Source organism: Cicer arietinum, chromosome 4 (assembly GCF_000331145.2).
Source record: "Cicer arietinum cultivar CDC Frontier isolate Library 1 chromosome 4, Cicar.CDCFrontier_v2.0, whole genome shotgun sequence".
NCBI classification, from domain to species: Eukaryota; Viridiplantae; Streptophyta; class Magnoliopsida; order Fabales; family Fabaceae; genus Cicer; species Cicer arietinum.
This window is the reverse complement of record NC_021163.2, coordinates 3393978-3412314: the sequence shown is the minus strand read 5'-3', so window position 1 is coordinate 3412314 and position 18337 is coordinate 3393978. Positions and strand designations below refer to the sequence as shown.

Below are 18337 nucleotides of genomic sequence, written 5' to 3'. Positions count from 1 at the left end.
TCCTAATATTGGAAAACAACCGTCAAACCAACCCAAAAACAATAGGACTAACGAAGTTGAACAACACTAAATAAATTGAATCAGTATTGAACCAACGCTAACCGCAACTAAAATATAAATTAGAAAGTCTCACCACTTTTAACCAAAGAATCAGCTGAAAGCACCACAATGATGGATCTCAAACCAACCAAAAACAAAATCTGGGGTCCATAAAACATGAAAACAACTTTACGAAAACCTTTTAAAGTGGGACCCACAAGATAAGTCTCAAACAAACTAAGCAGCTGGTCGAACCGTCCTTTTTTCCCCAAATTTATTCTACCTTTGTAAGGAATAAAAATTTCCATATCATATTTTTGATGAGTTTCACATTAATTACATCCAACCATATCAATATTAAATGAACAGCTTTAGTCAAACATGAACAACTTTAGAACAAGAGACTTAGATTATAGATAAAAATTATGAAGAAGAAAAAATCATGTAATAAATGTTCAATTGGACAATAATTATCCACTTGTTCAACATCAACACACTAGAACAAGTTGGCAAACTAAAAATTTATCAAGTAATTAATCTTTTTCTTCTATTTTTGCACACTTCCTAAAAAAAAGATTAAATGTAAAAATTCCCCAAACAAACACCTAAGTAATAGTTGCCACTTTAGGCACATGAACAGGAAATTGATGAATCTCATCCATCCAAGGATTTATCTCCTGAAGAGGATCAACGGTCCTCAATGCACGCCACACAGCACTATTACACTTAAATCCAGAACCAAATGCAATTTGCCAAGTTCTATCACCTTTTCTAATTCTTCCTTTAGATTCAGCATAAGCCAATTCATACCACAGTGAACTACTAGAAGTGTTACCAAATCTATAAAGTGTCATTCTTGATGGTTCCATATGCCAATCACTAAGATCAAGATTTTTCTCCAATTCATCTAACACTGCTCTTCCACCAGCATGAATACAGAAATGCTCAAAAGCAAGTTTAAAATCAGGAATATATGGCTTAATCTTCATTTTGAAGACTTTTCTTGCAACCAAAGTTGCAAAAAAAAGAAGCTGTTCTGACATTGGAAGGACTAATGGACCAAGTGTTGTGATGTTGGTTTTGAGAGCTTCTCCAGCAACTGACATTAAGTCTTTTGATAGTGAAACACCAATTGTTTTTTTGTCATCTTCTTCTTGAAACACACAACCGTATGATTTGTCATCTGCACCTTTGTGTGTCCTTACTGTGTGGATCAGTTGGTATTTTGCTCTTTTGCTGTCTGATGTTTTGTTGGAGAGTAGAATTGCTGAACCACCCATTCTGAAAAGACAGTTTGATACTAACATTGATCTGTTGTTGCCAAAATACCAGTTCAGTGTTATGTTTTCCATGCTTACCACCAATGCATATGAGTTTGGATGTACCTATATATTCAATTAACATACAAAGGTTAATACTTACTACTTAATGTATTCAATACATCATATATAAATCAACACAAAATTATGTTAGTTTAAATTTTAAATTAAATATACGAGTTTTTCGGATTCATCTTTACTTTTAAAGAGAATATATAACATCGACATCCATTTCAAACTAAAGACATGTTATATATCTATATAGGTCAATGTCAGACACAATATAACATGGACAAATAGAGTTTCGTTCAATCAATTATATTTTTTTAAATTATTATCAGTGTGTCTATAATAATACATATCTATATGTGTCGATAAATAATCGTAAAAAAGAAACAATTTTTGGTACATGAATATCATAAATTTCAATTATGATGATAAGGATTACAAAATTTGTTAACTTCAATGCTTCATTCATGAAGTTAAAACACTTTAAAGGGTCATATGTTTGGAGTTATTGTCAATAGTTTGGGAGAGTCTTATTAAATAGGGTGGTGGCTATAACTTCTAATATTACAACTGTCAGTAGTGGGTGATGCAATTGCTTTAAGAAATTTCTCACATGAATGGACTAGTTATAAATTTGGTCCACACACTCCACATCATATTTACAATTGTAACATAATATATTTTAGTACATTATTTCCATTTAACTTTATATAGTCACCTCATAGAAATGTTTATAAGCAGAAAATAGTATTGAAAATTTGGTATATCTGTCTTTAATTCTTTCATATATTATTTATATTTTATTTTGAGTATATGAAGAAATAGCAAAAGAATAATGAACTTAAACAAGAGTATATGAATTTTAATCAAAATTTTGAAATATTAGTACCTGTAAGAGCTGCTTAGCAAGGTCAATAGAGATAAGTCCAGCACTACAACCCATGCCACCAAGATTATAACTTTGAATATTCCCTCTTAACTTATAATGATTCACAATCATAGCAGATAAAGATGGTGTAGGATTAAACAAACTACAATTCACAATCAAAATCCCAATATCCTTAGCCTTAACACCAGTTTTCTCCAAAAGCTCATCAATAGCTCCAAACATAACTTCCTCAGCTTCTTTCCTTGCTTCAGCCATACAAGGATTTGGTGGAACACTCAAAATTGCTGGGGGCAAATAAGTCTTTTGTCCTAAACCAGACCTCTCAATAATCTTCTTTTGAAAAGCTAAATTCTCATCAGAAAAAGTACCTGTTAACTCAGACCTATGCATGAAAATCTCTCTTGTGCATGTGTAATCTTGTTTTGGCTTATAACATGCAAAATCAACCAAGTAAACACCTCTTGGACGACTCATGAAGTAAAGGGTCACTAGAAATACCATTAAACTTGAACATAAAGTTACTGATACAAGATTGAATTTCAGATTTTCATAAAGATGAACAACATCATGGTATGATATAGTTGATAAATGAGCTGAAGCTGCTCCAAAAAGTGGTATAAGAAAAAGATACATAGCTTTTGAGATTAAGTAATGATAACCAAGTTTCACATATTTGAGTTTCACTGATAGAAGAAAGTTTGGAAGTTTCATTCTTTCTTCTTGTGGAGATTCAACAGAAACTGTTTGATTCTTTTCATCTGCCATTGGTGTTGAAAATTTTGAAAAAACTCTTTCAAAAGAGAATGGCTTTGTGTGATTTTTCTTTTCTTTTTATTTTTTTTGGTTCTCTTAATGGCAATAATTTTTTTGGTTCTAAAGTACTAAATTTTGGAAGCTAGAAATATATCATATGATATGTTTGCCTAAACATGTAAATGTGAAAAAAGAAAAGGAGGAAATGAATGTAATGTAAAAATATGAAAGATGAGAGTGTTTTAAATTAAGGGTGTGTTTACAACGAGATGGATTTATAGGAATTGAAGGGTATAGTTGATACAACTACCCCAACGAACTTTTAATTGTTATCTGTGGGGGCATTGAATTGGCCAACTGGAAAACAGAGTTTTTTTTTACATAAACATTTTTTGTCATTTTTATTTTGCCACCTTTTTATGGCAATTTATTTTCATTTCACATTCATTGATTAGATACAGCAAGAAATAAAAGGCTGCAATAGCATATGCATGCATGTTAATTAGTAGGCCGGTGAACAGTCCACCACTTGGGTCAATATTTCACATTGCTCATTGGTGACCTATACAAATAAATGATGTTACATTTATAGAAATAAAAATAAAATTGATCTTACATTTATCACTCTATACCAAATCTTTATTTTATTTTTATTCTTTTCACTTTTTCTTTGCATAAAGGAAATCCTCCATGCACGTATACCAAAAAAAAAATCCAATTGATGAGGCAAATTTACGCACATAATTTGATAAGCATTATATTTAATGATGAATCACATAAAATTTCATAAAAATCCTAACTTTGTAGTTAAGTAATCTGAAACTCATTATTTAATTATATTAGTATTATTTAAAAAAATTATTATATGTTTATTTGAAGTTATTTAATATAATTTTAAATAACTTTAAAATTTTATTATAATTTATAGAGTTGATATATTCAATCAGAATTTTTTATTTGACAATTGATTTATAGAATCTCAATTATAAATTGTGACCAAGTTATTAATTCTTTCAAACATGGTCATTTACCGTGCAAAGTAATATATGCATCCGCTGATCTTCAACATACACTTACACTTCCACAGTTTTAAAACAATTCCTACCAATTACTTGTACCTAACTTTTTTAATAAATAAGTAAAACCTTAAAATAACTGTTAAATTGAAATCAAAATTTAAGTTCATAATAAAGTTAATTAATCTTACCAAAACAATAATATATTTGTATTTTATTTGAAGATGAGCTCATGAATTTTGAAAAAACATAATTATTTTTTAATAATTTTAGTCACAGTAAAAATAATTTTTTTTAGTCGCTACTAATATTATGTTATTATATTTTTAATCATTGTTTTTTGGTCTTTATAAATGTGATTTTAGTACTTATCTAAAAGGAATAAAATCAAGTAATCTATATATTGGAGGGACTAATTTGAATATGAATAAATTTTACAGAGATTAAAAAAAAATGTTAATGAACAAAAAATAAAAATTGCATATTTCCAAGGATTAATTTCTTTTATTGAGATTAAAAATAAAAAATTATATATTTGTAAAATTATATATTTAAATATATATTGTAGCATTAAATATAGAACATTTAGTGACCTTGTTGAAAGTCTGAAAGCTGTTTCACTATTGTTTTACAAAAGTTGAGAGATTATATTACTCCATTCATCTCTATTTATGAGATTTTTTGCTTTCCACGCTTATTAATAAAAGTAGAAAGTGAACTTAATGTAGCTATTTTATGCATAGATGTTCCTCAAAATTACATGTTTTTCTAATGGGTGTTTATAATTATGGACATAGGAAGTATTATTCATGTTAAGGTCTTTGAATGAGTAGGGTGACATATCTTTAAATAGACTAGTTAGTTAATAAGTTAATGATATTAAATTTTATTTTGAGATTTAAGATAACATATAAGGAATCTTAATTATTATATACAAGATCCTATTAATATTTTATTTTACAATAATATTTTAATTATATCAAAAATTGTTGTAGAAGTCAATGAAAGTTGATTTAGTTGATAAAAAAATGGTCCACCTCCCACATTGTCATGACTGAATTGTAGGTGTATATATATAAGTGTTATTTGAATCTTGATGTCTACCTTATCTTCAATGACTCCCTATAACTCAACTGATCTAAACTTTCTTTTAATATTATAAAAATTGATCTTGAATATTATGCTTAAATTACTGACAGTTTTTCAATTAAGAAAAAGTATAAAATATAATATATATTTTTTTCTTTTATAATTCCAAAGTTTTAAATTGCATTATTTTTAATTTTTTTTTTCTACATTTAAATTCTTACACGATGTTATTTATATTTACTTAATTAGTAGACCATCCTAATAGGTTTAGAATGATTTTTTTAGTAATGTGTACTCTAATGTATTTGTTTTTGGTAGTGATCTATAGTCTAATTTGTTTATAGCTAAATAAGCTTCGAAACAAACCTCAACTTTGTTTTCTTTTTTTTTTTTTTTTTTTTTTATAATAATAAAATAATCTAGTTCGACGTGGACTTGATGTATGCTTGTACAACCTCTTACTACAATGACAACAAATAGAGACATTAGTTCAACCTCTTTATTTCATATATTCATTTTTGGGCAAAGAATTATAAACAAATCTCCTAAACAAGAAAATTACATAATATAATAATTGTCATATTTGCTAAAAAAAAGTAATTCTAAAAAAAAGCGTCTCTTTTAGTTTTTAATTTAATCTTAATTATATTTTTTAATTGTATTATTTAATTAATATTATATTCACAACTCTCAAATTATTATTCAATTTAAATTTCATAATGAAAATACATCTATAAGTTAATAAAGATCGAGTGAAATTATAATTCTCTTTCTTTTATTGCTGATATTTTCTTAATAACTTTAAAACTTCACTTTTTCTCAATATAACAACATAAATACTTTAAGAGTATAGTTAGAACACAAGAGTCACTTTAAAAATAGAGATATTCATACGTTTGAACAATTTATTATTTCAACCGACTCACCCAAATTAATTCACCTTATATATTATTTGAATTTGTTCATATACAAATTCAATCTAAATTAACTTGTTTAAACTCAAAGATGTTTGATTCAGGTAATAGACATTTGATTTTATATTTATGAGTCTGTAAATTTAATCCGTTCATCAGAATATATAATTTCTTAAACTTTATTAATAAGATAATACAAAACTTTTAAATATTAATGTAAAAATGTTTTAATTAAATTTAAGTGTTATAATTTTAAATTTTCAAAATATAATATAAGATATTTTTATTAAAAAGAAAGTGATATAACACCATATTTTTTTAGAATATTTTAAAAATTTATATCTCTTATAGTTGATGATCCAACTCAAATCAACTTACTAATTATTAAATTAGGTTCAAATTTAAAATTAAATAAATAAATATTTTATCAATAAAATTTAATTAATAGATTTAATCAAAATCAATGGAATACGACCCACGAGCACCCCTATTTATTGGTTTGAAATGGATAGGGCATATTAATTGTGAGCGTGTTTGAGTCTTTGAGAGGGGTCGGAGGAAGAACATACCATTCTTTGCTTTTTCACAAAATTTAGTATGCATTCATTTCTTTATAAAAATAGTTTTAATTAAATTACTATTAAAAAAATAGTGAGGTTTATATTATTTTAAAAAATTTGTAGGTAGTTAATCCATTACCTAATCAAAATTAGTTACATAAAGAAATTTATAAATAATATCTACAATTTAATGTTTTATTCACTTGAAAATTTCCTTATGCAGTGACTAATTTTTATTAAATGATGAGTATACTGTTCACAAATCTTTAAAGATAAACAAGAAAAAATCTAAATAAAGATAACTATTTTTGTTCTCTCTTATAATATTAATAACTATAGATTAAATATGTAAAGACAAATGTCAACAAATGCCCAACATTTATTAAAAAACTAAAAATTAAATATATTAATTTTATATTTTTAAATCTTTGAAAATTTAAAAATTATTTTTTAAATATAAAATTTTTATTTTTGTTTCTTTAATAAAGATTTTTATGGTACTTGTTAGTAAAATATATATATATATATATATATATATATATATATATATATTAGTATTAAATAATTTTTTATAATAAAAGAGTGAAGGTGTAGAAAAGAGGGATACTAGTTGACCTGAGAATAAGTAAGTCACCGCTTACTCGCGTGCACTTGTTTGGATGTGACTGTGGAATGCGTGTCAACAATTTAATACACTTTTAGCCTTTTTGACAGTTTCATCCAACAAACCCATAACTATTCCCTATCTTAAATGCTCTAACTTCCCACCAAACACCCCCCCAATTGCCATCTTGCACCATCTCAACCACACTTCACGTTACCAATCTTTATATTAAATATTCCACAAGTAAACTGCCAATTTTGGGTATAAGATTATGGATAATGTACCTACTAATCAAAATTAAACAAGTACTACTTATATAATTTTGTCTATTCAAGGACAGATTAATCATTATATGAGTTAAATTATTGGTTCTTCCATTAGGAGGAAGTTAGCAATGTTAGACAAGAAATATGCCTTACACGAAACAACCTACGATCTTTACCTTTCTTTCTTTTATTATATACAAAAAGTGTTCTTAACATACTTAGGATGCTATTGGATCAACATGATTTTATAGAGATAAAATATAATAAGGAATATGATAGAGATAAAATAATAAATAATTAATTATTATGATATGTGTTTATGTTTGATGTGCACATAAAAATAAATTTGATATAATTAATTTATAATATTTAGTATTTGGTACACACTTGATGATTAAATAATATGATTTATATTATGATAAAATAATAAATTTATCTTTATAATCTGTTTAATTTTTTTCTTTTAAAATAACATTCATATATTTTTGTTTATAAATAAACAAAAAATACTTTAAAAAAATATAAATAATTTATGAAGTAATTTTATATACTTGAAAATATTTGTTTATGTTACTAAAAAAACGTATAATATTAAAAAAAACACATATTATAGATGATGAGCAAATAAGACTGGAACATATATAATATAGTATTTCAACCATTCAACATCAATAAAATAAAAAACAAATCACATATATGATTGGAATATATATAATGAGAAAATGTTTCAAAATATAAAATAAGCTAGAAAGTCATTTGTTCTAATATGCAAGATTCGAACGCAATGAGCAAATGTTTTAAAATAGAAAGTCATTCACTCTAATATAATTAGCAAATGTTCCAACATAATATCAGGAAAGAGGAGAACGGGGAGGAAAGAAGAACACGGGTGGAGAAGGAGATGGTAGGAAAGGATAAAAATGAAAAAATATTTATTAATGTTAATCAATTTTAAAAAATGATTATTTTAACCTATCTTATACAAAGGATTAGAAAATAAGACCCATTTAGAAAATGTTTAAAAATGAAAATAAGACCCATTTCATTCGATAAATAAAAAAAATATTGAAAAGAGAATTAAATATTTATATATATAAATAAAATACACTATCGATGTAAGATTGTTTTATATTAATAATCAATCCTAAACACATTAAACATATACATAACTATCTTTTTCAATTTCTTTTTAATATATGTTGACAAGATAGGATTGATTTCATGTGTAATGAATAGTCCTTATTAATTCTTATAAAAATATTGAAGTTACTAATATAAAATGTCAGCATATTTAAACAAATTGTACCATCATCAATAATCTAATTCATAAAATACATTTTATGTTTTGATTAGTTCTCTAATGCCGTTACTGCTATTGAGCTTGTTTAGCGATCATTATAATTAGTGGCGTGTTTGCCCCTTTAACAATAAGTTGGTGGTGGCCACTTGTCATTGGAGCTGTCAATTTGACAAATCCTTTAATTATTGGCCCCAGTTCACGTGTTGGAGGGGTCAAAAAATTTATAATTTAAAAGTAAGTTCCAGCCCCCTAAAATTTTGTGGGTTTAGTGGGCTATAGGCTCACGTTTTCAAAAAAAAAATTGTTCTTTTTTTTTTTATTTTAAATTTTTGACAAATTTTTTTGATTTTTTCACTGATAAAAAAATTTAATTTTTTTTTAAATTTCTTTTTATTCTCGAAAAAAATAAATTCTTTTCGAGAATCTTTTATTTATTTTTCTTTTTTTTGAAAAAATAAATTTCAAAAATTTTTCAAAAAAAAATCTCAATATTATCAAAATATTGGGGGTCTATAAACCTCCTGAACCTCTCTCTTAAGTCCCATAAAATAATGGGCCGAAATTTTTAAAAAATTATTTTGATAGGAACCTAATATTAAAAATTTAATAAAAAAAATTAAAAGAACTTAGTAATTGAAAGTTTTTTTGACAGCTCCACTTGTCATTCTCATTTCTCATTACAAGGTTCCTTGGCGCCTTCTCACAAGAGGAAATATTCATCCATGTCTTTTATGGGAGTCACGCATCTACAAGTTTTAATTAGTAGAAACAAAATCATACATTTTAAATATTTATAATTATCACTAATAACAAATTTGGAGATTATATGAATGATATTATTTTGTAGCCACAAAATTAGAGACATTTTAATATTTATCAATTATTTTTTTCTATGTGTTTTTGTATTTTAAATTATTGCATTATTTTTTTCATTTTCAATACTATCAAATACATCTTTTACTCTTAATGTGACCAAAATTATTCAAGAAATATACAAGCAAGTGGGGCAAGCTAGCTGCCCCCAATTACCTTGATGTATATCTATATCTCTGTTAACAGGTGGTCTTTGACTCTTGATTGTATTAAGTCGGAGTTCTCTAAAAATTGAATTTTCTTGTCTATTCATAAATTTAAAAGATCGTAATTTAGTTATGAATATTTATACTACACTCTTCTTGTTTTTTTGTTTGTTATAATTTTATCAATTGAGTTGTTTTGGTAAAGTTTTTCTAATGCAGTTTTTATAATTACAATTTTTTTTTTTTTAGATTTTGATCTGGTCCCCATGTTTTCTGTTTCTTTTTTATTTAATAAATTTCTGAAATATTGTTCGATTACTAAGAGTTAACGTGTCAACCTAATTAGATTTTTTTTTTTTCCTTACTAATACAGCACCTCATGAGCCATTTATAAAAAGGAAAACAAATTTCTATAACGAGCATTTTGGAGAATATTTTTTTATAATTAAATTTTAAAAATTAAATAAGATTACTTAACTATAGCAATTATTTATTAGCATACATTATTTTTTTAATATTAACATTGGAGAGAATAATTTATTTTAAAGTATGGCTGGCTATAATAGGAGGGGAAAAGAGGATATATTTTAAGTGATGATTAATCGGTTTAATTTTTAAGAGGAGGTGAAAGCAAACTCCCTCTTTGATCATTTTTTTGATTCCCTTCCATCTTAAAGGTATTTCAAAGGAAATAGGAAGAGAGATAACTAAATCACCTATAAATTATATAAAACATTTCTCCATCTTTTAACTCAAAACATAAAATTTGATTAAAATTTATGTCTTTTCTTCTTTAAAACCAACTCTCTCCTTCTCTCTATTGAACCTATAAGAGGCCCTTAATTATAATCATGTGCACATTTTAATCCTTGTCGTGTGTGAAGAAATCTAGTTATACTTGTACATATAGGCTAAAATCAAATTAATGATGAAAGAGACATAAAGATGAATGGAATTAAGCCAAGGTTGACTTTGGTGGATGTCCCTGCGTTTCAAAAGATTATATTTCTATGTTTTCCAATTTTTAGATGAAAGAGATCCTTTGATTGTTCTACTTTACACAATTAATGGACTATCCATAAACCTACCAATTCAATACAGGTCTATATCAATAACTTTTACTGCAACTTGATCATTATTCATATACTCCCTTCCTCCTTTATGAGTAAATTAAGAGAATAAATCAATAGTATACTTCATTCGTGGGTCTATTATTAGAGTTATTAAATGAATTGTCTTAGATTGGTATATACTAATCTAAAGTCCTCAATCACATGAATGAATGAGTTAGTCTGAACTGCCTTTTATTTTTATTTTTATTTTTATTTTTATTATGTTGCCATTTTTTAAAATTGGTATACTCAATATAGACAGTAACATAATGGATCATTCTAATTCGTTTTTCTTTCAATATTTATTTATTTATTTATTTATTTATTTATTTTAATTTATAAAAATTAATATAAATATAAAGATAATAAAATAAAATTATAAGATAAACACCACATAAATGATATATTAAATGTGCTGTCTAATTTAAAGTATTTTGTATAAAATGTAACTTTAGATATAACAAAATGAAGTTTTATATAACCAAATATATAATCAAATATGACATTTTCTAACAAAATATTCCCTCTGTCCTAAATTGTACTCTATCCATTTCGATTTATAACAAAAAATATTAATGTATTTGATATAAAATTTAGAGTAAATGATCTATTAACACTTTTGCTTATAAAAAGAAAATAAGGGTGAATGTCACTATGACAATTTCCCACAAATTAACAAATGTAGTTAGTATTGTATGAAAAAGAAAATTATAAGTTACTTTATACAAGTACCCACCATTAACTGTATGAGAAACATAAATTCAAAATATTGAAGAAATATAGAGTAATAAATAGTAAATCACATAATAGAAAAAGAAATATTTATGATTAATTGATATTGTAAAATAACATATGATTTGAGATAAACCTATTTTGTTATAATGACATATAATTTGAGATGGAAGAAGTAATTCACAAAATAGATAGCTGGTCTAACAATTCAAAATGGATAATTTTTTGGGCTAGGTCTCCTTGAGTAAAATAAATGGTTATGATCATCCATAATTTCTAAAACTAAATCAATATCCACCACTGGATTATAACATAATAAAATTAAGGCCATAAAATTTAAAGTTAGTAACTCCATATAAAAAATAGTAAGATATAAAACATTAAAAGTTGTATCACTCCATCCGTCTCAAATTGTATCTTGACAATTTCACACAAATTAAAAAATATATGTAATGTTGTATGGAAAAAAAATTATAAATTATTTTACAAAAATATTCTCAATTAATGGTATGAAAAATATAAATTAAAATAATTGAAAAAAATAAAGTAATAAAAAATGAAAGGATATAATAGAAAAATAAATATTTATGATTCATTAGAACAAAAGTATTTTTTAAAGAATGATATATAATTTAGTACGAAGGGAGTACGTTGTATTGAAATTATTATTTTTCTATTATAATAGGTTATAGATTTAGACCACGAAATTTAGCTTTTTTTTAGGTAAAGTATAATCTAATCCAATAAGTAAAAAGGCGAAACAATTATACCAAATAAATTTACATGATCTGGAATGGTTTCACAAATCACTATTAAAAAAAAAAATCAATTAATACTATGATTTAAAGATTTTTATGGTTAATCTTTATATCTAACAAATTCAAGCCAACCGACTGAAAACAATTTGAATGTCACCGATTGTGTTCCTATTTCTTTGAATCTTTTTATAAGAGAAAATAAAGTAGAAAAAATAAATAAATAACTTACTTCTATTTTTCAGTTATATGAATTAGTATGAAGTCCGCCAACCCAATTTATTTTTAATGTAAGTTAAATAGATTAAATAAAATGATTCGTTCATTTTTTGAATTTATTTTTTAAGGTTCGATCTATATTAAAATATGGATTAAACGGAACTATATGATTCAATTCGTTTTGATAATTTTAATAATTTCTGATGACTCATGCTAATAATAAATCTCTTTTATATATAAGCAAACTATTTAGGGCCTAGAGTTTCACTCAAAAACTCCAGAGATAGAAGATGATGAAGACTTTGAATAACGTTCAATCAATGATAATACCTTAGCAGCTTTCCTTCTAAGATGACCATCTCCATATATATTCATGCCAGTAAGACAAACTAAATGTGATCTAGCTGTCACTCCATAGTATTCCACCATTTCCTTTGACACAAACACCTTCTCCATAAGTCCTAAAGCTTCTGCCTTAAGGGACTCACTACCCCAATTCAAAATCTCCAATAAGGGTCTCATTGCATTTGACTCATGCAACAAACGAGCCCCCCTTTGTGGAAATTCCTCCAAAACCAATGTAGAAAGTGTTTGTATTGCTTCATAAGCAGTTGCATGAACCTCACCATGTAACAGCTTTATTAAACCAGGTAAAGCATTTGCTTCCAAGAGACAAAATGTGCTGGTGACACTGCACACACTGTCGTGTGCTGCGCATAATGGAACGCGCGATGATTTGAAAAACCAGCAACCCTTTGGTTTGGATGCAACTGTTAGCTTTGGAGTGCTCATAGAAAGATCGCCAATGAAAGCTGCAGCTATTGCCTTTGCTGTGACTGAACCGGTATTGAGAAAATCAATAAGCAATGGATATATTCCTCGGTTAACCAAATCACGTTGTGACTCGATGTTTGTAGGATCTGTGAACCTGAAGAGAGCGCTGAGAGCATTTTCTTTTGCTTCCATTTTTCCGGTTTTTAAAATGCTTATGATTGCATCAAGTCCTCCCATTTCAATCAACATTGTAGTTAGTTTTCGTTCCGATTTCGGTAGGTTAGCTAGTAAACCAGCTGCAGCCATTTGTACATTATCATTGTCATCATTCTCTAAAAATCCAATCAAAGCTTCCAACCTTCTAGGCTTGAAGAGGTATTCAACTACTCCTTCCGGTTCGTGCTGAGAGAAAAGAAATAGCAGGTTTATCGCAGTCTCTCGAATTTCTGAGTCAGAATCATCAAGAAGTGGAAGAATTAGAGATACACCATTGGCTGCAAGAATTGCTTTCTTCACCAAACTAGTCTCAAACTTGCAAATACCGAGAAGAGCGCGTAGTGCAGGCTTACGAAGGCTGTGACCTGAGTTGGAAGTTTTCTGCAAAACTAATAATTTTGTGATGATGGAATCTAACTCAAGCTGTTGCCCTTCTCCGTCAACAAAGAAATCAATTCCATCATCAGAAGAAGAAAGCTTCTCAAGAATTTCCGAGCATTTCATGGCAATGAATGATCTCGTCCGAGGAGAGAACATTAAATCTAGAATAAGAGGAACACCGCCGGAGGAAGCAATAATTCCTTTGTTAGCATGAGATCCGGCTAGTTTAACCAGCGCAGACAATGACAGATCTTTTGATTCGATACTTCCAGACAGCATATCTATTAAAGGAGTTATAACTCCTTCCTTGCCAAGGAGCATCAAATTTGAATCATCCAAATCCAAATTAACTATAGCTTTTGCCATTGATATTCTCGAATCCGGTCCTGTGAAGTGTGATGAACAGCTAAATTAAGCGCTTATAGCATTAACACTAATCATATTAATGCTTATGTATAAACCATTTCTACAGTAAAAGATAAGATAAGCATAATCTTTTCTGCCATTGCAGTGCTAACTATATTTTCAATGTCATGAAAATCATTCATCTCATAACAATAAACATGTTTCAACTAGAAAACATTCCACCATGTTACCTCGAATCATGCGATCAGCTAGTGGCTTATACCAGCCACAATTAGCAGCAGTGATAATGCTGCTTTCATTTATTTCAAAAAGCTCCATCAAAATCTTACATGCAACCTCAGCTGAATCGTTTTCTGGGTCCTTTGCAAGGGTTACAAGGTAAGGAACTGCAGTATGGTTGTCAGAAAGTTTTTTGCAAAAACATTGATTCCAACCAGATCGGTCTTGAAGTAACTCGTGTAACAAATCAATTGCTGCCTTTGAAATGTTGGAGTCGCTCTTTAAGCACGAAATAATATGATCCCATCCTTGAGACTCGGCCACTTTCTCCTATAACATTTTATGAAATTGTTTAATTTAAATTGGTCTACATCAATCTTTATAGTATATCATTCAATAATCATGTACACAAATTTGTAAGAGAAGAGGACAAAAAATGAAAGTTTGTTCAACAATATAAGCATTTAAAAAGATAAAGAATTAATTTGACACGAAAAAAGATAAATAACATATTTGAAACTTTAAATTAAGTTAAAGGACTCTGGTATAGTTTTACCAAAACATAACATTCAAAAGGATAAAGCAATAGTATAATCAAGGTCATATTTTCACATTGGTTGTGGCTAATTATGTCTCTCCCCTTCATCCCACTAAATTATAAATTGCCAATCCTCAAGAAGGAATTGTGTGGTTTAACTGAAGCAAAAAAGAAAAATGACTTCCTTACCTTGTTTCTTGCATGTCCCTCAACAGCATCTTTCAAAGTGATCAAAATCTTCATCTTCACTTCTCTGTCATTAGACTTCCCAAGTTTAGAGATAACAATATCAGTAAGCTCTCCAATAGAGATCCAATCCTTGTTAATAGAATTCTCCTTTATTAGAGCCTGCATTTGGCTCATGGATTCTTGCAGGTCACAATTTAATAACAAATTTTCCCTAATAGACCTTATCAAGAGACAGTAATTAAGTTCTCTCCACTCTTCAATGGACTGTCTTAGTGGAATATTAGACCTTAAGCTAGTATCTTCAAGAACCTCTTTTGTTTCCGGGTCGGTTTGATTTCCATCGTAAAACCAAGCTTCAATAGCAGATCTCTCACATGTAGTACCTGTGCAAAGGCTAACAGGATCAACCATCACACCTCCAGTTATACAACAAAGGAAAGAATTAAGTGGCATGATATATTTCTCCCTTGAACCATATCTCTCTATCACTTGAAGCCTTTCAAAGTATTGATTCTTAACTTCTTCATAATCCCTTGCTGCATCAGCTCTAGAGAGTAACTTAATGATCTGCTCCAAGAAAACAAATTCGGCCTTTTCTTTCCGAATTGCAGCTTCTTCTTTTTCCTTCTTAATGCTGGCCAACTCTTTTCCTATCTCAGATGGTTCCACTGGCACTCCAACCGCCCTCGCGATCTCCTCAAGTATGTCGTTCGCAAAAGCCTGATCTTGTTTCTGTTCTCTTAGTCCTTGGTTCAACTTGTCAACAATTTCAAGCTGAGATTGCGAAGCCTCGAACTCAACCCTTTGCATCTCATCCTGTAGTCTATGAACCTGATCAGAGATTCTTGATTGCAATCCAGTATTTGCAATAGGAAGTGTAGCCAGAGACTTTCCGATATCCCTCGTGACTTGTTTAACCTCCTCGACTATGGACCGACACTTAACCAATAAGTAGAAACGTCCGCGATTCTTGTACTTTTCAACCAAATTGTTTGCTTTTTTAACATCTTTTTCAAGGGACTCTAGAGCAACTCTTGTAGGTAGTGAATCATTCAATTCTTGAAGCTGTAATTCCTTTAGGACCGGCTCGATATCAAATAGATGTTTTGAAAGGGCCTTGAAACTTTCTTTACCAATAAGAACATCAGATGCTGCATGAGCTGTTCTCAAAACCTGGTTTGTTACCACAGTTAATATTGTACCTATAGGTATGAGTTCCAAACCTACCATGGTAAAAATTTTTGCACTGGTTGATTTTTCTACTCAAACTAAACTCTGTAATCAAATTCCTATAGACCAGTCCTCTTGTAGAGCATAGAAAATATTCTGCATCAGTTCATTAATTCTTGAGTAAGCCACTAAACAGAGAAAATATTTAATTGGTAATACACGTAAACAATTTTTGGCATATATATTTTTACATAATAGTACACTAGTAATTCTCTACTTAACTTTGAGAAGTCAATAACACACCATTTAAGAATCCCTGATAGAAACAAATTGAAAAATTGTATCTAAGCAGCAGCAACTAAAATTTATCATGCTGGGGACAATGTTGTCTATAGTGCAAGCTAAAAGCTAACAATTGGAAAAAAACTGGAAATCAAGACATAATCCAATGACTAACTAATGAAGAGACATTATATATTATCTATGAAGCAAGGAAACTAGTTAAAAAAAAAAGTGCAATGTTGGTTCGTGGACATGTGTCAGACACTCGAACACGTTTTTAATTTGAAGTATCGGTGCTAAAAAGATATTTATAGAACTTTAGCAAATAAAAATAGAAGTATTTAAGGAATAATAATAACCAAGGAAAAGCAAGTGACATGTATTGTAGCAATAAGAAGGAAAAAGAGAGTGGTAGAGTTACCTCAGAAGTTCCAAATTAGGGAGAGAAGCAGAGCAGAGCAGAGCAGAGCTGATTGTGGATGTTGTTGTTATTTGGCAGTGAAGACATTATTTGGGAAGAGAATAATTGAGCTAGGCAATGGTTTAAGCCTTTGAGGAAAATACCAGGAAAGTATGTATCATTTTCTGATATTTCTGTTTGAATGGAAAAACTTTAACACGGTTTGACAAAGGTTCAGAGTGCAGAGAGGGTCACAGACCAATCCGTGGCATACTTTCTCTCCCAGAGTACGTTTTTTTTTTTTTTTTGTCTGGTTAATAAGTGCCTTTATGACATATGTTAATAGTATAATCTTAAATACAAAATAAATGATATTTTATTTCTGCGTTTCTAAACATGTATGTAAAAAATCATTCAAAAACTTTAAAGAAACATATGAGTTGATTTAAAAATATAGATAAAAATTGTTGATATAAAATATTTCAGATATCATTATTTGAAGAAAAAATTAGAGAGATTAAAAATAAAATATGATATAATTGTAGGAATTAAAAACTTATTAAATCCATTAAGATTTTAAAAAGACTTTTTTTGTGATGGAAAAATTTCGAGGCATTCTATCGAGATTCTAATGTAATTAAAATAAGTATTAGAGTATTCAAATAAGATTATTTGAATTTTTTAAATAAAGTATAGAAATTTAGTGGTATTCAATCAAACTTTTTACAACTTATAAAAAATTTTATAATATTAAAAAAAAAATTAATTGATTGGTTTTTTAAGATGGATCTTATTGAATTTTATTAGACTTTTTAGTAGAAAAATCTTTTTCTACCGTATCAGATTTTTGTAGATTCTCATTTCTTTTATCTATTATGATCTCTATATATACCTTCACATATTTTTTAAATCTTTTTATCCTCTCATCTTCTATTCTCATCTTTCTCTCCTCTCTCATATCTATAATCTTTCATTTCTCACTTTTTTTATTCTCTCTTTAGTTCTTTAATACATTTACAACTCTCTTTTTCCTCATTTCTCCCTTTTCTCTTTTTTTGACACTAGTAAGAGGGTAGTTTATCACATCATCTCAAGTTATATGTGTATGCATTGTTATAATAAGTAAAAATAAGTGCGAATGCTAATTTTTTAAATGACCCCTATTTTAAGCTCAACTTTAAAGTATGAGATTCCAATTTTAGAAGTT

At 28.0% G+C, this 18337-nt stretch overlaps 2 protein-coding genes across 2 annotated transcripts; both read right to left on the bottom strand.

The window, feature by feature from the left end:
- Nucleotides 1-462: 462 nt before the first annotated feature.
- Nucleotides 463-3247, bottom strand: LOC101515096 (3-ketoacyl-CoA synthase 11). Its single transcript, XM_004495346.4, has 2 exons — nt 2257-3247; nt 463-1424 (listed from the first exon to the last, which is right to left on the bottom strand). The coding sequence occupies exons 1-2, from the start codon at nt 3019-3021 to the stop codon at nt 645-647; spliced, it is 1545 nt and encodes a 514-aa protein (XP_004495403.1). The 5' UTR covers nt 3022-3247; the 3' UTR covers nt 463-644.
- Nucleotides 3248-12809: 9562 nt separating this feature from the next.
- On the bottom strand, nt 12810-17423 carry LOC101514772 (U-box domain-containing protein 44-like). Its single transcript, XM_004495345.4, has 4 exons — nt 17152-17423; nt 15279-16604; nt 14563-14881; nt 12810-14352 (listed from the first exon to the last, which is right to left on the bottom strand). Exons 2-4 carry the CDS (start codon nt 16506-16508, stop codon nt 12860-12862), a joined length of 3042 nt encoding a protein of 1013 aa, XP_004495402.1. The 5' UTR covers nt 16509-16604; nt 17152-17423; the 3' UTR covers nt 12810-12859.
- Nucleotides 17424-18337: the final 914 nt, after the last annotated feature.